Source organism: Xiphophorus hellerii, chromosome 2 (assembly GCF_003331165.1).
Source record: "Xiphophorus hellerii strain 12219 chromosome 2, Xiphophorus_hellerii-4.1, whole genome shotgun sequence".
Lineage (NCBI taxonomy): Eukaryota > Metazoa > Chordata > Actinopteri > Cyprinodontiformes > Poeciliidae > Xiphophorus > Xiphophorus hellerii.
This window is the reverse complement of record NC_045673.1, coordinates 19798385-19819262: the sequence shown is the minus strand read 5'-3', so window position 1 is coordinate 19819262 and position 20878 is coordinate 19798385. Positions and strand designations below refer to the sequence as shown.

The 20878-nt window shown below is 37.9% G+C and overlaps 2 protein-coding genes across 6 annotated transcripts in view; both read right to left on the bottom strand.

Annotated features, from left to right (window-relative positions):
• cyb5r2 (cytochrome b5 reductase 2) overlaps positions 1-5226 on the bottom strand; it is a 28639-nt gene extending 23413 nt beyond the window's left edge. Inside the window, exons 1-4 of one of the 2 annotated variants that reach the window (XM_032586807.1) lie at positions 4298-5226; positions 3937-4083; positions 2967-3039; positions 2599-2705 (exon numbers count right to left, since the gene is read on the bottom strand). In XM_032586807.1, the coding sequence (XP_032442698.1) occupies positions 2599-2705; positions 2967-3039; positions 3937-4083; positions 4298-4312 (342 nt within the window). In that variant the 5' untranslated portion in view covers positions 4313-5226. Of the gene's footprint in view, positions 1-2598; positions 2706-2966; positions 3040-3936; positions 4278-4297 lie in introns of those variants that run through there. The other variant, XM_032586797.1, reaches the window with a different exon arrangement.
• A 116-nt stretch (positions 5227-5342) lies between these two features.
• Positions 5343-17800, bottom strand: LOC116735111 (ovochymase-2). 4 transcript variants are annotated; one of them, XM_032586753.1, is made up of 14 exons: positions 15553-17776; positions 14680-14777; positions 14415-14587; positions 14230-14325; positions 13395-13573; positions 13057-13258; positions 12752-12778; positions 12580-12670; positions 12286-12419; positions 11415-11558; positions 10058-10182; positions 9887-9980; positions 8992-9123; positions 5343-7436 (listed from the first exon to the last, which is right to left on the bottom strand). In XM_032586753.1, exons 1-14 carry the CDS (start codon positions 15733-15735, stop codon positions 7426-7428), a joined length of 1689 nt encoding a protein of 562 aa, XP_032442644.1. In that variant the 5' UTR covers positions 15736-17776; the 3' UTR covers positions 5343-7425. The 4 variants fall into 4 exon arrangements, with proteins under 4 accessions (XP_032442644.1, XP_032442637.1, XP_032442654.1 ...); XM_032586746.1 differs by having other exon boundaries at positions 5343-5745; positions 15553-17767; XM_032586763.1 differs by lacking the exon at positions 8992-9123 and having other exon boundaries at positions 5343-5745; positions 15553-17800.
• Between the last annotated feature and the right edge of the window lie 3078 nt (positions 17801-20878).

Sequence of the window (20878 nt, the reverse complement as noted above, 5' to 3'; positions counted from 1 at the left end):
ACATTTGAGTTTGCATGGATGTAAAATTACTGCTCAGTTTAAAAATTGCGTTGTGTTCTGTAAATAAACAAAACACAAGCAAAATCAATAAACTATATGCATATTCCAGTATACTGAGTTTTGGTTTTACATTCATTCTATTTAAATGTAGTTTGTTTGTGCTTACCAATGTTTTCTGGCCGGATGTCTGGCACCGTTTTCCCCTGGTCAGTTCGTCGATGTCTGGTTTTAGTTCTATTCTGTGGCAATCCGCAAAACGGCGTGTAGGTTTTCGTCAGTAATGCGCGATCTGTGCTTGGTCTTGTTTAAAGTCATTATTGAAAACATCTGTTCGCACAGATAGGTGCTTCCAAACGTGGACAAAACACGAGCTGCATGGAGTCGAAGCTGTGGCATCAAATCAGGGGGCAGTAGACGGTAAAAGTCCTCGATTGAAACATCACGGGACTTCGCTCTTTAGCTTGTTAGCTTGTCGATCTTTCAGTTTTATTCGCTGGGAAAATTAATCATCAGCTTGAGGTGACTCTGCTGCACTCTAGTGGCGAGAAGCCGTAATGTTGGTTGGTAAGAATCGGAAGGCATTATGGGATATGTAGGTTGTAGTCAATTCGTGCTCAAAACCTATTTTAAGTCAATCAATGGGGCTGTAAAACGGTGGTAGGGGGGAGAGGGCGACATAAAATGACGTAGCCGGCCACATGTGGCCCGCGGGCCTTGAGTTTGACACATGTGCAATAGAGGATCTATCTGCTGCTCATGCAAAACAGTCTATTTTAATCCCATGTGTAATAGTCATTGGGTTAAATCAGTTATATAATGCTGAAAAAGCAAGTAGTTGATGTAAAAATATTCAAGGCTTTTATTTTGAAATGTTCAGTATGCTTCATTTCAGAGGGCCAAACTAATACCACGTGTAACAGTGCTTTGGATGAAAAAGTCACATAAAGCCAAAAACAGCAATTACCTGATGTAAAAATATTCAAGGCTTTTATTTTGAAATTTTCATCAAGCTTAATTTTAAATTGCCACACTAATCACATGTGTAACAATTGCTGGGTTAAATCAGTTATATAAAGCTCAAAAGAGCAATTTCCTGATGTAAAAATATTCAATGCTTTTATTTTGAAATTTTTGTTAAGCTTCATTTCAAAGGGCCAAACTAATACCATGTGTAACAGTGCTTTGGATGAAAAAGTCAAATAAAGCCAAAAAGAGCAATTACATGATGTAAAAATATTCAAGGCTTTTATTGTGAAATTTTTGTTAAGCTTCATTTTAAAGTTCAAAACTAATCCCATGTGTAACAGTTACTGAGTTAAATCAGTTATATACAGCCCATAGCAGCAGGTAGTTCTAAAGGCCAGTTCAGTCCTGATCTGTTTCAACTGAGGATAGATAGAACTACAGCGATGCGTATTCGTAGTCCAAACCAGCAGCCAATAGCCTCTTGAGATCCGTTGCTATGGCAAATAATGGTCTCAGCAGGGTGTGAGCTCTGAGCTCTGAGCTCTCAAACACACAATTGTGTGTTTGAGCCAACACGTTTTACTGACAAAAAAGCATTGGAAACAAATCCTTCTTGTTCGGGAACCGTAATACATATTCGAAAAGCGTTTCGAGCGTATGAGAGGGCAATGTGTCTTCTGCGATAGTCCCGAGATTCATATCTGTACCTCACTCAGAACATTTACAGCGATGAGAGAAAGAAATGTTGTGCCCAGATCTGAAATTCTATTCAAATACATGGGAGAGAGCCTCAGACAGCCTCAGAAAATCCTGTCGCATGACTTTGCTCTGAAGCACCGTGACAGAAAACCGTACGGTCTAGATAAATTTCGAAAACATTTTACCGGAGCAGACAGGCGTATCAATGTCAGGACCGATTTTGATACTAATCGTGCGATATTTGTGGGCGTGATGGCGATTTCAAAAATGATTTGGGCTGAAAAAGTTGTCTTCATCTCTCACTCTAATCAGCGAGAGAAGCACTGTAATTTTCGGAAAAATGAGAAACTTTGGGTCGCTTAGAGGCAAATTGTGGACAAACCGTAACTGGTATCGACGAGCCGTCTTCACTTTCGAAGAGATCACAGACGTATCTACAAAATGAAATTTGAATGGCATTTCTAGGTGAATTTGTGACGACACAGAAAATCCTCAAAAATAGGGTATTTCCAGGATTTTTCCCATTGACTTATAATGGGGGTTTTTTCGTAGTTTTTTGCGAATTATGTCGCCACGTTAACCCCAAATCCCACCAAAAATAATAGCTCCAATGGCGTGAATTTTCTGCACATTTTGATACCTCATTTGTAGGTGTGCACCCAGCGGTATGAGCCGCATTAACGGTGACGGAAGAAAAATAAAGAAGAAACTTAAAGAGACGCTTCTCTCCGACAATAGTAATAGGTTCCTGCCATTGCTTTGCATGGCAGGCCCCAATTAAAGAGACGCTTTTCTCCGACAATAGTAATAGGTTCCTGCCATTGCTTTGCATGGCAGGCCCCAATAAGACGTTTGATTTCATACTATTGTTGGACACTGGGACATTTCCAGTCACATAAAATACACCAACTCTGTTGATTCAAGGTTCCCCACCTTAACCACAAGGTCAACAAATCCCTGGTCTTCATCGCTGGACACCGGAGTGTAAGGCTTGACAACCAGGTTGCCTTTTACCTTGGCCGACAGGTAAACATGCTGACCTGGAGCATAAGACAAATGACAAAATGTGACCAAAAGAAAGATAAATGTTCAGCAAAAATGGGAAAAGATTAAGCTTTTTTTTTTCCATGCAGCTCATCCGATATTAATCAGGTGTTTGCTTCTTTACAGTTACAAGTATTTAGATGTTTTTAAAATCAAAACATTGCTGTACAAATGATGTGAAACTGGCTCAGATGTTTCTACGTTCTTGCTTCTAAACAAGACACTTTGGGACAGATTTATCAGAGATATTTCATTACCTACTGGCAGTCCAAGGATATGAGACTCAGATGGAAGGCCAAACCGGAATTTCTTTGTGTCATGACTGATTTTCTGCACAAGGACGCAGACAAGAGTGTGAAACAGCCAAACGAAACGACCTTAACTAGACTGCTAATAAAAAAAAAAAAAACAACTTCAGTTTAAGACTGTGCTCATCTTTAACATTTCTACTGTAGGAGCACTTCTGGTGTAAAAAAGAGACTTTTCCTTGCGTTCATGTAACACACTTATACACCTAAGAGAAGTTAGTGTATCTTTGTTCAGAGTCTGATTAAAACAAAACTATTGGCAAAGCATTTTTGAACAGAATCAAAGAATCCTTGTGCCGTATGCATATTTTTTAGTCTTTGTATAAACCATTTACTCGACATTAACGCTAAGCCAACCTTAAACAAGACATGCAGCTTACTTTGAAGTCCCTTAAGTTTACTGAACGTATTTTTATAAAGACATATTATTCCACATGTATTATTAAACAGAATATAACTGGACTTATCTGAAATTGCGTTTTTCCAGTCATACTGACTGGAAAAAGTCAAAGTCATCCAATCACACTCACAAATGCACACCCATTCATACACCGCCACGCAGACAACGTGAGGTCAAGTGCCTTGCTCAGGTGCACATCAGCATGTGATAAGAAGAAGCTGGAATTGAACTTACAATCTTCCAATAGTAAGACGACAACTCTTTGTTGGCCGCAAAACTGAGATCAGCAGTGAGAATCCCCGTTGATGTTTTCTGTCTTGCATTTAAACACTTGAGGTGAACGAAGCTCTAAAATTGGTAATTTATCCAAGAAAAAGCCAATAACTGCTGCTACCAACGTTAGTCTTGTTTTGTAAGCTATATTGGAATGAATTGAACTGATTTATTTGGCGTAAGCAGTTTTTTTTTTTATCCCAGTGTGAGTTGGGAACACATTTAAAGTTATTTTGTTCATCCCACCTGTTTGCTAATGAGTGGTAGTGAGTATTTGATCGTAGGATCCTTTAGGGTTACAGGGCCCTTCCCTTTCCCTTCTGCAGAGTTTCCAAGAAGGAAGTACAGCATTGTTATGACCACTACAGACACCGCCAACACCACCGGGATCGTCTGCAAGATAATATGTTTCATTTAATGTGACCAGTCAGCAAAAAGAAAGAAAACTTGCAGCTTTCCATATCACTCATTAGGATTTTGCCATATTAACCTGTATTTAAGCGGGTCATATGCAACATAAAATGCATACAGTAATGTGAGTAAACATAACATTTAATGCACAGAGAAGTTGCTTTATTAAAAAAAAAAAAAAAAGCTGTATTCTCACCCAGGTTGAGTCCATGGCTTTATGTGTACTAAAGTGAACCAGAATGCCCTCGTCTTCCAACAGTCTGAGACCAGAGTCCACACACAGTTCAGCCAACGATAGCTTCCTCTCCCCTCCCACACACACGCATCCTTGTTAACCTACCACAGCAGCACACACACACAGTCTCTACAATGGGGCGTGGCTTCCTGTCTGGGGAGAAAGGTGACGGGTCCAGAGCACCAATGGAAACACAGATCTGATCATGTCACATGGTGCAGAGGTGGTACTATGACAGCGAGAAGACCCTTGAAATCACACCACTGACTGCGGGGGAGGAGAGAGACTCAGTATCAACACTGTGATCCACAGAGAGGAAGATAGTGCATTTCTTTTTTTATTCTAAAAGTTAACAAACCTGCTGCCGTGCAACAACCAGGTGACCAATAGCTCTGCATGAGGGGATCTGCTCAGTGGTTGAGCAAGAAAGTTGAACATCAAACATGTTTTTGATTGCAACAACAAACTTGTACACCACCTCTTATTTCTTCATATTTTGAGAAGTTTCAGTTTAGAACAATTTCCAGGCTCAGATGCCGTGTTTTTCAGATTTAAGGGATCTGAGTGTCATGTCTTTCAGAAACAGGAATAATATCCAAGAAGGACCAGAGATCATTTACTTCTTTTAAACTTTGCTCTTTGGGGTCTCACCTCCTTCGTTCTCAAATATTAGTTTAAGTTTAACTATCTTTCTTGGCATTTTTCAAAGAAAGACATTAAAAGATTCACTTAAATCGTTGGTTGCCAAGTTGTCTGTCACTGACACGACGCTGTTTAATTCCTTTTTAATACCTAAATTATTTGTGTTGATCAAAAGAGTTCAGATTGATGTACGCTAAAATGTTCTTTTACAAAAGGTCCACTATCATACAGAAAATTAAAGCCCAAAGTTAAACATTTAAATACTGAAAATCTGAAAAACTGTTCATCATTGTTTCCTCAAATAGATTAAAAAAAAAACTCCTTAAAAGTAAGATGGAAAGAAATAAGAGTTTACATACCGCTATAATGGTGGAATCAACTAATATCCTTTATTGCAATTAATAGAAATGTGACTATGAACATTGTGAAAACTCTATTTCAACAAAAGTTGCATTTCGTTTTTAACAAGTCTTGACACCAGATTATTTTTACACAGGTACATCAACATGTAAGCAATGTTTTTTATGCTTCCCCTGAAATACCAAGCAGAGATTGAACAGAAAGTGGTTGATCAATTCAAGTTTCTCCCTTTCTAAATGAAGATGAGTCTCATTGCAGCAACAGGTGTCAATTTCCTGAGGATTCACCACTGTGCTCTTCGTGATCTGATTTCCTTCCAGCATGAAATCTTTGATCCGCTCTTGGACTCTTGTTTCTCAACACCTAATGGGTGAGAGCTTTGCTTCTGGACTGCTGCTTGAATGAATCTGCAAGACAAAAGTTCCTTTAAGCAAAGAGATGAAGATTTTTTTTTTAAATTAAGTTACTATTCCCTAAAGAACGTGACACTTCAACACATATTTATCTTAAGAAAAAACAATGATACAGTTATAAATAAGTCTCAAACAACTTATGCACAACTCTTAGTTAATTTGTGAAGAAATGGCACCAGGTCTGTTGAGCAAGGCATGCAGGCACATGGTGAGGCTGCTTACAACCAGCACAACCAGTTGTTTTAGATGGTAAAATGAGCAGGAAAAGAAACAGAGCAGGAGGGAAGATGACGCTGTTAGGTTTGTCCTGATCTGAACCTAGAAAATCTTACACCCATCATTGAGGCAAAGAGGAAATAAATTTTACTATAACTTCAGCTGAAAATGAATAAAAGTCTATTTTTTATTATATTTTAACACAAAAAATATTTTTGAAAAAATAGAATGCATTTGTTTAGGAAATTCTTCAAAACTAACACTGTAGTTTCTCAGATGTGCCAGTAGAGGGAGCCGTAAAACAAAGTTTTCTTCTTACCTCAGCACCAAAACGTGAGGTCAGATGTTAAAGCTTTAAGTTTAAGTTTTGAGTCATTGCTTTGCCAAGATATGATCATTTCCTAATACAGAGTCACTGAAAAAAACTAAGCTCATCTCTTTCTTTACTACAAACAAATTGCAAATACCCATTTATAACATTATTAGGTATGCGTAGGCATCTTACATCCACAGAAACGTAGGAAATATAATAAAATATTCTGGAATGCCAGACAGAAAATGTTTGGAAACACACAGACTTTGTAGTTGCAACACGGATGTGCTGTTGCCTGAAGTGGTCACTATTTCTGCCAAGTTATCCTCAGCAAGCACTGCGCTCACTGGTTTCCAGAGAAGCTAGCAAAACAGAATATCATTTGGCTGACAAACAGCACTGCTGTGGGCAGACAAACCAAAATCACATGAAAGCCAAAAAATAAATAAATACATTTAAAAAAAAATAAGAGTGAGAAAGCATTTAGAAAGTACCTCCTGCTCCTTGTGCATTATGAATACTAGTAGCTTACACACATTCTAAACCAAAAGCTTCACTGTTACTAAAACATACATTGTAAATGTCTTAGCTGGTTTTTGTCAGAATATCTGCATTAAAAACAATGTCCATAATCTAATAAATCTCAAAATTTCACATTTTCACTGCTTCTATAAGGGACCACACCTGCTACCTACACCTTGTCTGAGTCACTGCAAATCTCAGTGGGTGGAGTTCCACTTTCACAAACTGGGAGAAGAAAGACATACAGTCAGGGGAAAAGCAAGACCAAGGTCTCCAAGCCTCTGGGTGTGGTGAGAGTTTACACAGGAGACATTCAGAAAGGAGAGCTGAGAGACAAAGGAAACAAGAAAAACCAAAAAACAATTGAAAGAGGAATGATTGTTTTGGTATAAAGAAGATTTATCAGACAAGAAAAGAAAAGGAAAAGTCATTTGTGTCCATTAAAACTTATAAGGGTGATAAAAACACTGCCACACACATTTAATCTAAAAGAATTAGAAGAAATATTTTAATTTTTAAAATTTACAGTTCCTCAAAAGAAAGGTCCAGAGGTCAGGAGTCATACCCCCGATTGCTGTATCAAGAAATGAAGGCCTCTGTACATGGGGTGCCTGCTACACCAGTCAGGTTCTGTCTTTTGTTAAATTACAAACTGTAGATTATAAATCGTTCAAAACCTTTCTAATTTTTTATTAAGGATCTCCATTCTAAAATTGCTCCACTTTTGTAAGACATAGTTTTTTCTGGAAAATTATATATATAAAAATTTGATCCAAAAAAACCCTCCAGCAGTTTTTTCTCCTGTTCTTTTAACGTTTGTTATTGCCCCTACTTTAACTTGCTTTCATGTTGTTTAATGCCATCAAAACTAACACATTCATATTTTAACTTCTTAGCCTGAACAATTGATATGGTATGGTATAAATTGTATTTATGTAGCACATTTCCTGCAACAAGGAAGTTCAAAGTGCTTTACATGAATTAGAAGGAAATACAGACAAAACAATAAACCAATGGAAAGAGCAAAAAAAAAAAGTATAAAGCTACATATTGGTTCCCCATGTTTAATAAGAATAAGTAGTCTGTAATGTATAAACTGCTGGGGGTTTCTCTGGAAATGTAAACTACTTTTTGTTTTGAGAAAAATTTGGGTTTATGAAATTTGTCAACCTTGTGCTCTGTTTTTAATGTACATTTTATACAACATCCCAGCTTCTTTGAAAGTGAGGCTGTACTAAATCATTGAAAATTTTACTATATTGTTAAGACAGTTCAAGGTCTTCCTATATGCCTGTGCTTTTCACATGCACACAGTGTCCCTTTCAAAAATAAAGGAAACCAGAAGCAAGGAGAAGAAGAAAAAATGAAGCTTTTATGGATTCATGATTCACTATTCTTGTTTTGATCTTAATGGTTCCATCTGAAACAGGAGCCAAAGCAGCAACCTCTTAAGTATACTATATATATATATATATGTATATGTATATGTATATATATATACATATATATATATATACAGTACAGACCAAAAGTTTGGACACACCTTCTCATTGAATTCAATGAGAAAGTGTGTCCAAACTTTTGGTCTGAACTGTATATATAAATGTAATGAAAATATTTTCCGCTCCCTCGATTAGACCATTACATTTCATTATTATTTTTATTTAAACAACATTTTAGCAGTGTTCTGGTCTTTTTACTGAAGTGTTGAAAAGATGAAGAATGCAATAAAGGTGTCATGATTTTAATTTTCCTTTCAGATTATTATTTTTGTTTCTCAATCTCAATTTGCCTGAGACGTCTCTCCATCTTCTATGTTATGGAAACAAATAACTGACTTTTCCTTATATTTTGATTGCAAACTTTGTTGCTTCCTTTATTTTTTAAAGGCACACCAACGTCCCATTGGTCACCTCAGTGTTAAATGCGCAACAGTCACTCTAAATGCCACAAGTTCAGCCTTGTTTAAGAAAGATTGCCTCTGCAGAAATACAGCTGACCAGAGAGCAGCTCCTCAACAGAGGCTATAATATCTTACTAAAGAGCTCTTGAACGAGAAAGACGCCATTAAATATACATGTACTTTCTGTCATGCAGGTAAAGAGCAAAGACAGATCAAACCACATACTGCATTCATGTTGGTGTTATGTACATTTGTGAGGGGAATTGTTTTATGGATATAACCACACCTTCCTTCCTGATGAAGGTCAGTCCTGCGCTGAAGCCCCTGTGAGTGATACGGCTGTCTGAGGTGAAATGAAGCACCATGATGCTGCTGACGGAGAGGACCGGAGGGGGAATACTGCCGCCACACAACACAGCTATGAAAAAATCAAAATAAAAACGAAGCAAATAAACTAATGATCACTGCTCTTTTTAATTCTGCATTATTACAAAATCTTTTGTTCCAAAACAAAAAGAGTAAGACATGAGCTCTGCATTTTTGTTTCCAAGTCTTTCCATGTACTGCGCAGTGCAAAAGCTTTAAGCCGTCTCTAATTTCTTTATGCAGTACTTTGCTTCACAAACAGCGGGTCATTTTTAAAGTGGTACACATGCTTTCTTAAGTTTTTATTTTGAAATTCGAGAGTTTAAAGTGATTCATAGGTGAGACTAAATTGGCTTTAAAGCAAATGCTCCTTTGAGAACTCACGAAAAACTTGTGATATACTTTCAGAAGACCTGAAGAACCATTGATCAAAGTCATTGTTAAAGAGAAACTCTGGCTGCTTGGGAGCAAACTAGAAACTAGAAGGAAATAAAGGGTCACCTTTTGCACAGAATTGAACGTTTGTACTTTGGGTGTCAATGATCGTCTGCCTTGTTTCAAGGAGAACTCTTGAAACAAGGCCGTAGCATTTTTGTATTAGAAAAAAACCCTAGTTTTTTCATTGCTCTAGTGTAATATTCTACTTTTCTGAAAAACTTAATTTTGGGGTTTTATCAGCTTTATGCTAATAAAACATAAACATACGTTGAACATAAACATTTGAATGAGATCCTACGGTATTCCGTTTTTTTTTTTTTATCTTGTTTTTTTTTTATCTGATCTTTTTTTATTCTAATCCAATTCTTTAATCTTACCAATCTCTTTGTTTCCTTCAACGTCTCCCAGAACTGTCAGTGAATCAGGCAAACATCTCTCCGACTCCTCCAGGTCAAAATCAACAAACGTCAGCTGTAATCAAACTTTAGATTACAAGAAAATCTACATGCCTTTAATTTTAAAGGTGTGTTTATTGAGGTTATTATTACCTTAACTAGATGTCCCGGAGGAGCGTAGATGACCCAGCGGAGTACACAGTCATTACTGTAGGACTGTGGGTAATTTGGGGTGTGGAGTGAAATCTGATCCTCCACCAGAACAATAGTCCCGCATGCTTATTGGGCAAATATGGTGGGGAAAAAACACAACAGAGGTTAACTTGTGTTATTAACCTCAAGGGCGGCAATAAAATTAAACACCTTTACAAGAACAAAGTTTCATAACTAAGTGGATTCATCATCTTCACTGCCTCAAATAAAGTGGTAGATTGTTGTGTTTTTGCTTATTATCACGTCATGGGACGTCTGCTTACATAATACGTTGCCATAGGAACCGCAGTTAACAGAGGAGAAGGTAAGACTGCACTCCACTTGCGCAACATTGTGCAAACACTTCTCACCCGTCGTTTCATTATATTTTGCTTCTTGTAATCTTTTTTAAAATAGTCCTGAATGGTAGTTATCTAGGATTTCCAAAGGCTTCTTTGGAGTTTGCTTAAATTGTTGTCATTTCTTTTTTCTAATCTAATCTTTAATATCAATAACTATGTAGTTGGTTTCCATCTGACTTTCTCAGTCTCCAGTCACTGTGAGTGAAATTTGCCCCCATCATATTTACAATACTGTCTCAGTTCATTGAAGTTTGTCGTTTCTGAACTGCCTTCTCAAGGTCCCATTTCATTTAAGTGGGAAGTTTGGACTTCAGTCTTTTTTCAGTCATTCTGTTGGAGATTTGCAGCTATGTTTGTGATAAATGTCTTGTTGACTATGTATTTTGGGCCAAAATTCAACTGTCAGGCAAATGGCCTGACATTTAGGCTCCTTAATTCTCAAGGTTAATACGCACGGACCATGCTGTTTCCATGTGCATTTTAGACCATCATCAAGAATTTTGCATAAGTGCGTCAAAAAGCAACAAATTGAGTAATACCACAAGTAAACAGGGGTGCAATGTGGAGCTCTATCGCTCATATGCTTTCAAGGAACGAAGAAGACAGAAAAAGATTGAAACTTCTTCTAATTTCTGCCTCCACATGCCACAATGTGCCTAATGGTTACCTATGGGTGTTTTTGTGCCACTTTTTATGTCTCTTTCTGATAATGTGTACTATCACAACTTCCTTCACTGGCTCCATGTTTGAAACCTTTCTCCGGTCCCATGGCTACAAAATAACCCCAAATAATCAACACCACCACAGCGTATTAGGACTTATGCTGTTATGCGACTGTAAGGTTTTCTTGAAACATCGAATTACTGTAAAACATTTCAACTTTAGTCTCATTTTTATAGAGAGTTATACAATAACACTGTTCCGATGATCCTAAGAGTCTGCAGCATGTTTCTCACCTGGAGGAAAGGGTCCCTTGAAGCCACGGTACCTGACTGCAAATCCACGCCCTGCTCTACTGACGTCAGAGGAGAAGAGCAGCATTGCATTCTGGGAATTCTGTAGAAGCACTCTAGCTGGTAGTAATTTACCGCAGAATATTGCTGTAAACAAAAACGCAGGACACAAAATTAAATGGAGTTTCATTCTATGTTGAAATTGTTTCACCTGTGTTTTTTTTTTTATTATTGAGAATAAATGGTTCCTCAAATCAAAACAGAGAAGTAAGTCTAAGGACTAGGACTAGAAATAAGTTATTGTGTCACATTCAGTGTTTAGTTCTTCAATGCTTTCCAGCCAGACTTAAGATCACCTCATAGCTACAGATGGCAAAAGTTTTTAATTAAATAACACAGTTGATCATTTCATACTAATTGGTAGACTGAGATTGATTGGGACTCTAGTTCTGTGCTAAACTGGCTCAGATCTCATTTGGCACACACAAACATATACTGTCATTTGGTCAAAAGAATAGGAAAAGAATAGATTTTGAAAATACTGAATGACCTCATCCTAGATGCATTTCTGAGTGCCTTGTCAAGAATGAAGCATGTCATAAGATACCTGCCTACCAAGAGGTTCCAGGACCAGAATGGAACAAAACGGGAGCAATTAGATAGTTACGCTCCCCACCTGTTTAACAAATTCCCTGAAAACCTGAGTTGTGCACAAACTGTTGGTTCCTTTCCGCCTGAGAACATTTCTGCTAGCTGCAGCATTTTAATATTTGCTTCTTTCTATGCATTGCTTTTAAGTGTTTGACATATTGAGCAAAACGTAAAAGGTTATTGTTATTTTTTATTTAGTTTATAATACAGTAACAGCACTCACCAACAGGCCTGTTCTTTGATCCTGAAACCGTGAGTCGGTCGAACTGACAATACGAGCTGTTTTCCACATCAAAATGATCAAACTCTAGCAGAATGCTGTGACCTGGATGAGCCTCGATGCTCCACAAACACAACCTGCAGAAGGAAACACAAGATATTTCATTTTGGTGTTGACTGATTAATTTATCTTTCCCACTGTTGATATCAGCTTCTGACAACACCAACCCTTCGTCAGTTTACAGTTGTCGCTTCAATGTGACAACTATTAGCGTTTCTTCTGAAAGGTTTCACTCACTGGTTATTGTCGTAGTAGGTGTCAGGGAAAGTGGGGTTCCTGATCACCCCTTCACTATCCGATACTGGGCCATCTGTCACACTACACAGTCCTGATATATACAATCGATAAGATTTGTAGATGTTGTAAAATAAGCATGAATAAAAATTGGAGTGATGAGCGAAAAACTCACCTGAAGTTGATTGTCGTTGCTGCTCAGCTAAAGCAAAACACAAAGACGAAAATGGTATGACAAGAGAAGATTTTATTTGGCAAATATGTAATACTTTTGTAAAAAAAATTTCTGTTGAAAAAACAAGAAGATAATTGTTCCTACATTTATCTTAAACATTTTTAATGGTTGCTGTCCTGGTGGTGTATCAAGTGAGATCATCAAAACAAACTTATTTCCATCAAGAGGGCAAAAGTGTTCTATATGAATTAATGTGTTGTTATACCTCTACTATACTCCATCATATCACTACCATCTTGGCCTACCCTCCCTCATCTTCTGCTTGATCCAGGGCAGTAGCAGCTTGACGTCAGTGAAAATTCCTGGAGACCCTTTCTTTGACGGATGCCGGTTGCCTTTTATTCCCCAGCTCCGACCACATCCTTGACCCCAGGAAGTTATTCCCAGCACAATCCAGTGGTCGCTTCCGGCCCCTGCCTGACATACCAGAGGACCGCCAGAGTCTCCCTTGGGGAAACACCAAGGGAGAGAAGGGAAGATATTCAGAATGAGACAACTGATTCAAACTGCTCCAGCGTAACGAGGCATATGATGAAGATTGAGCAGATGTTCAGATGTTAGAAGCAGAATGAATCACTTCTACCTGGCAGGCGTCTCTGCCTCCTCCCTCAGCTCCAGCACACAGAATCGTCATGGCTGGATCAAGGAACTTTTGTTTCTGTTTTGGAAATGAGCTTTTGATCATCAGTTGGACATATTTACACTTGGCTTGATCCACCAAACCCAGGTGGACTTCTCTCAGGACTGCAGGAATGTGTCCTCCTTCAAAACAGAAGGAGATATTTAGCAGAAAAATAAGCTACAGATGGCCTGTAAAGCATTTGTTACACACTAACTTGTACAGAAGCATTCAAACTCCTTGAACTTTTTCACATTTTGTCACATAGCAACCACATATTTTAATGCAATGTGGCGTTTAATTGTAAACTGGAATGAATACAATACGCAACTTCCAATTTGATTAAAAAATAAAACATAAAAAGTGGGAAGTCTGTATCTAATAAGCCCCCTTTATTTTGATAAACCTAGATAAAAGCCTGGGCAACAAATTAATCCAACTGACAATTTGTAGAAAGACTTGATAATTGCTTTTCACCGACGCTCTCAATCCAATCCAACTGTATCTCAAAACTTCAAAATTCAAATTATAGATTTGCAAAGCTGATAAAGATATTGTGCCAAAAGACCTGCACACCTGCGTTTGTGTAAAGCAATGACTCAGAGGAGCTACACATGCATGTATGCACAGAAAGCCTTTATAATTTAGTCAGCTAATTTAGACATCATGGATCATTTTCATTCCACTTCACAAATATTTGTCTATTTTATAAAATCCCTTCTACAACCACAATAAAATAAAATGTCCAGGGATTCCAATATGTTTGCAAAGAACTGTAAGAGAAAAAAAAAATACAGACTTTCCCATGTTTTTCCCCATCCAGCAACAACACATTTAGTCGATGGCGGGATTTTAAAATCAGGCAGAGGCAGACATATTGGCCTGACACGAGCTCCTGTTAAACACAGTCACATGTCAGCAACAAACAAAGAGACCACTGGTAATGTTATTTAAAGTATGCGACTCAAAAGAATGAAAACCTGCCCATTGCGATGTGACGATGCAGTTCCACCAGAGCGATGTCATAATTCATTGGACATGCGTGGTTGTAGTTTTCATGGATTAACAGAGACTTGACTGTGAAGACTTGCTCATCTTTATCTTCGACTCGTAGGTCAAACTCTCCCACCAGAACGGTCACACCACTCAGAAAGACTCTAGGCAGAAAAACAACAACTCCCTTTTGTTGAATGCTCGGTGTGGGTCATGTCATATGGGACTGATCACAGGTACCACTGGATCTTGGTACTTTGATAAGGATGGGAAGCAGTGAGCCGCAGTCAGTATCCAGCTGTCAGTCAGAATGGTCCCTCCACAGAAATGAGAGCCTTTATTCTGTATTGATACCTTAATATAAAGCACACACACACACGAAGGTTAAAACATTTGCTACAAAAAGTGCAGCTGTGAACATAAATTAAAATGACTTGAAATAAACCAGTTAAAACTGGGATCATCTGGATGTATCTCAATTATCTATGCATGTTTAGGGCAAATCACAGACCTATGAAATTGTTTCTGGAATTGCTAAACAACCACTTTATCATGTTGACTATTAATAATCATTATTACAGCAGCTAAATGGTGCTGCCACTAGTTTGGAGGAGCTCAGTGAGTGAGTGGTAGGGGAGGGGTGCTCTTAGGGAGGAAGCTCAGTTTGGAGACCGTTAAACTAAGGAGGAACTGCATGAAAAAAAAGCACCACTCAGCAATGTCCTCCTACTGAATGCATCCACTACAATAATTGTTCACCCAATTGGTTCCTAAATAGATTAAATTAATGAAGACACCATAAACAATCCCACAACAGCTTAAGGAATTTGTCAATAAAGTTACAAACCAACGCTTTTCTTACTTCCTACTACAGTTAGTTGTGTTACGAGGCAAACTATAACTGGTACAGAAACTGTAACCATACAGAGATTTGGTTCTGTTTTCCTTCTTTTGCAGTATTACATTTTTCAAAAATATGATACTAATTAGATTATTTGATTACATTTGAGAGATTTTAAGAGACAAAAACATTTTGTTACTTATCAAAGAATGACTAAGACACATCTCTGAGGAACATATTTAACTATAAACACCTTCTAAATAGAAAACCTAAGGTTAAACAACTGACCAGCCATGGGTGGGATCCATATGTAGCTTGGGTTCCTCCGACCACCCTCACGAATCGACGCCTTGGGTTCACCGCTGGAGTAGAGCCACATTTTTGATCTACAGAGAAAAAGGAGACATGCAGTTCTTCATTTGCATCTCTCAGTTTGGACTGAATCGTAAAACTCGCCTTTCTGAACAGCATGGATGCCAGCGTTCATCCAAAAACAGACAAACAGCAGAGCAGTGGTGGTCCTCATCACGGACACAGATGTGCAGAATCAGTTTGTGGAGCGTCGTTACTAGGCTGGTAAATGGCAGCGCTGGTTGTGATTGGTGAGCCCAAGCTGCAGAGATGAGACGTTTGACTCCCAATGTTGGTTGGGTTTTGTTAAAAGGAGAACAGGACAGCTGTTGTTAAAAGAGTCAGGAAGAACAAACAGACATAAAAAGAGGATCAAGTTGTTGTTGGTGTGAATCAGTTTTCATGCAATAAAATGTTCCTCATTCTGAGTTTGTTATGGTAGATATATCTAAAGATAATGTGAAACACCTCACACACTGAAGATGTTGCTGAAAACATAGTAAATAAAAAAAATTACCACGACACATTCTCATAAATTATTTGGAAATGTATCAGTTCTTAAATTGTTAAAATACAAGACACCTTCATGTATTTCATTGATTAGGCTGAAACTTTAAAATCAAAGAGAAATCTCTGTCTTTAAGAAGCTCCTGCTCTTTCTGGCACTCTTCCTGCAGGAAATCACTGTTTCTCCATTGAGCTTTTAACAACGTCCTTAGGAGCATTGCGCTGAGAAGAAATTCCTATGATGATCTCAGCAGATGCTGAGTTCCAGGTGTTTTCTAATTGCTGCTGCCACTAGTTTGGAGGAGCTCAGTGAGTGAGTGGTAGGGGAGGGGTGCTCTTGAGGAGGAAGCTCAGTTTGGAGACAACTAAACCAAGGAGGAACTGCATGGAAAAAAAAGCGCCACTCTGTGAGAGCAAGCGCTTAGACACAAATGGTTGCCACGGTAGATTATAGGATTTCTCAAACATGCATGAAAGAACCAAAGCAACACTCCAGGAATGTTTTTGACGAGGGGATAACATTAGAACATGATGAAAAGTTCAAAAAGTCGATTTTACATGTTAACTTCCCTGTAAAGAGAAACAAGCGAGCATTAGCTGAAGCAAGAACCTTGTACTGTGCTACCTACACTAATTGCTAATAACAAGAGTAATCTTTTATAAACATCAGTACCAAATGTTTTTTGACCTACTTATCAAACTTCAGGAACTTGTAGGTAAGATTTCCCACAGCTTGTTAACTATATCATTCAATAGCTTAATAACAATGTAGATCTGTATATAAAAAACAAACAAATGTTTAAGTAACGGTGTTCTGGATCATAGAAAGCCAGTATTGGCAAATATTTAAAGTTAGATGTTCTGATCAGAATCCAAAAATAAATATATTGTACTTTTTAAATAGGGCATGTGGACATGATAAAACCTGAGAGAGCCAAAAGTCTTTGTCCTCAAACAGGCAGGACACTGACACTCAAGGACTGACTGGAACTGGACACTGCTGGTACCTTTGGTTGTCTCTGGTTTACAGCAGTTCCTGCCTAGCTTATTAAGTCTGACCTTTGAGGCAAGGATTTACAAGTGAGTACTGAAAACTGAGACTACACCACACTTACCCTACTGTTGGGTTACAAAAAAGAGGGAATTTTGTGCTCAGTCTGTGTTACAAACTGAGCACAAAAAGTTGAAATCTTACCTGCAGCCCAAAAGGAAGCATCAAATCCTCTGAGAAATGTCTTCGTAGTTACTGTCAAAAAGAGCAAGCTTCTTGTCTTGTCCAGTTAAACAGAAAAAAAATGTGGGAGAAGTTGGGAGGAGAAGGAAGATAAATACCCGCTATTCTGTTTCTGTTTTTTTTTACTGGAACAAAAATGACAAAATCCTTCAGAAACTGTACTTCATTTTCTGTTACAGTTATAAGAACTGCTTATAAAGTTGCAGTGGTAACTTTATAATACAACCTGCACAACGATGAGCAGTTGCACCTTTCTGTTAATCACAGTGCTACTTAACTGATGTCGAGTTTGAGATATTGTTCTAAACGATTCTCCACAGTATTTATCCCTGACCTGTCTGGTGTATTTCTCAGTCTTTATGGTGCGATACTTCACACTTGATTTTTTTTAAAGGTTCTAAAATAAAAGGGATAAATATAAAAGAACACAATCATGTGGTGCATCATGTTCCTTCCACCTCCTATGCACAACTATGTTGCTCTATGTCACATAAAATCCCATGAAAATGAACGGTTTTGACTGCAACAAGAAAATAGGAACGTTGCAAAATGGTTTGCAAGGTTGTAGCATCTTTAAAGAGTAAATTTATTACTTTCAGTCAATTTAGTTTCTGCTCTACTCAGCATATTAATACCATTATGGGGGGCTCATCTAAGCAAAGATCAAGCAGCCGTCCTTAACCTGGTAATAGACTAGCTCAGTGTTTTACAAGAACATTTTACGTAATTGTCTCCTTTATTACTACAAAGCATAAACATTTAAATTCAGTGTATGCATTAAAAAACAGCACAAAGATCTAGTCAATTATTCTGTTGTTTTCTTTGCCTCTATGATTTCACTTTAAGCCCTCTAAGCCCACTGGTTCCTGTTTATGCTGCCCAGTGGCCCAGACCTCACATGGTTAGATATGACTCACTGCTTGGCATGGTTGCTGGGTCACAGTTGTCAGGGATTTGTTGCCACGCTTTGCTGGAAGGAGAAACAACTGCTGATTGTTTGCCGCACAAAATCTTTGCTTCACAGAAGCACTGCTCGTCATATTTACGGTGTTCGCACCAAGTTTCTTTTTTCTCCTGGAGGAACAATACGAGTCTTCCATAAAACAAGTCTGGCTAGTTTTTTGATTAATCATTTGTGTTCAGTTTTATTCTTAAGTAGCAGATTTTTTTCTTTATTGCTCTTCTGTGTTAAAAACTTATCCAAATGTGATATTCGCATTTCACAGATATTCAAAGTTGCAAAGCCCCTTTACAGGCCTCTCAAGAAGTGCTAAGAACAAACGTGGATCTTCTCAAATCCAAGGTTTTAAATATCAGAATATGATAAAAGTCATCTGATTTTATTAAGTCAACAAAAGTTAATGCAAGTTAAATTTAATAGTTAATTTGAGTACCTATCTTCACGGTAGGGGGTATCTCATAAGAATTACCTCAGTATTGTACAATACTCAAAGAATCTCAGATGCTTTAGCATGTTGATCAGAGAGCAGTAAAACTGGAAAACTACATCTGGCCTGAAAACGTTTTGGCAGATAAGGTGTTTGACAAGACCTATGTGGCTCTTTGTCCAGGGTGCCGTCACCCAAGGGGTCGTCAGTGATAAAACATTAAAAAAACTTTCCATTGTATCGCAAACAAAGTTTTGGGGCATCCATTCAAAAGGAAGCAGCCACCTCTTGTGCCTTGCATGATGGTTGTGCCTGTTTTACTGTTCTTTTTAGAATAAGAGTCATCTCTGGTTTAAAATCCAAAATACTCAAATTATTGTTACGTTAATATATACAGTTACTTTTGTAAAGAACAAATCCAGAGCCTGAAGGGAAGAATACAAGGAACAAATGAAGGCCAAAAGTAGCCAGCAAAGAAAGGACACAGAAGGAGAAGTAACATTTAATATAAGGCGCATCATCTGAAAACGTGCCATTTTCCATACAGTTTTCTTTATCCATACTTGTCTAGATGTGGAAAGCCACAACCTGATGATGGAAAACCAATTCATAACACTTTCAGATAAGTATAAACCAACTCAGGCATTTTAAGAGAATCTCTAAAATGTAGAAATTCTCCATAACCAATAGCCAGGCTCCAGTCACATCATGCCACCCATCCTTATAGATGGCTAGTCCTTTAAAACCCATTAGTAAAGAAGAGTAAAAAATAAATCTGTAAAGGCAAATAAGTCAAGAGAGGGCATTTAAATAGATATTTATAGCAAATCATGACTTTAGTCATCCAAAATGAGGGCAGGCCACCCTTCCGTCCATTCATGGAGTCAGGTTTAATCCTGAAAGGCAGCATTAAGTCTTAATGGAGCTGTTCAATATGCCACTTTAATCTGCCTTCCAGATACAGTGCTGGAAGAGGAGGACAGATCTGTTATGCACCACAGGAAACAGGTCAGCTAGACAGATTGAGACTAATGGTTCATCTATTGCACTGTCAATCATGCTGGTCTCATCTACAGAAGCACAAACCTGTATGTGGAACAAAAAGTCAATTAAGCACATTTTATTGACCAAAGGGTAATGGCTGAGAAGAATTTTACATTGAATAAAACAAACGTAAGCAACACCACTTAATGCAAGTGTCTGGGCCATTCTGACAAAACGTTTGATTTAAACCAGGGGCTCTTAAATCGAGGGCCGGTGTCCTGCAATTTTTAGATGCATCTCTGCTTCAACACTCCTGAATCAAATGGTTGATTTACCTCCTCAGTATGCAGTCAGTCCATCCGATGACCTCTTTATTTCTGTCTGTTTTTACAGACGGAAGGAAAGTTGCAGGAAGCCTGGATTTGAAGACCCCAGATTTAAACCAATCAATCATAACTTTAGCTTTAGTCCATTCATGGATGGGAAACATCCACAAAGTTTTCTGCAGTTTCCCCAACAGGTTTTCTTCCAGGATTGCTTTCTATTTATGAACATCTTTCCAACAATGGACACTAGCACTATATTTTACAGTAAAGGTGGATTTTCAGGAATCGTGCAGTCAGCTCTGTGCACCAAGTAGCATTTTACATTTAGGTCAAAAAGTTACATTTTATTTCTTACCAGACCTCCTACATTTGCTAGGCCTGTGGCAAACTAAATTCTCTTGTCAAGAGAAGATGAGTAACTTTTACAATCCAAAGACATTTTAATTCTCAACCTTGTTAAAACAAAAACCTCATTACAATAGTGAAGGCTAAAATAGCCAAAAAAAGGAAAAAACAAAATCCACCTTTACATTTTAAAATGATAGGGGAAAAAATGACTTACTTTTTAATGGAACATTTGTTGATGTTAAAAGAAATGAAACCCAATGTTAAAAACTCTGTCCATCACAGGAATGATGAACTGTGGTGGACAACAATCTATCATAGGTCAATATGCCACAACTAACCATGCACACGCCCACACCCAAGGACAATTTAGAGGGTAAATGACACAGCAGATGTGTTTTTTGGGCAGTGGAGAGAAGTCTGAGTACCTGTAGAGAACCCACAATCCCAAAACACATAAAAGTCACTTAAACCACTGA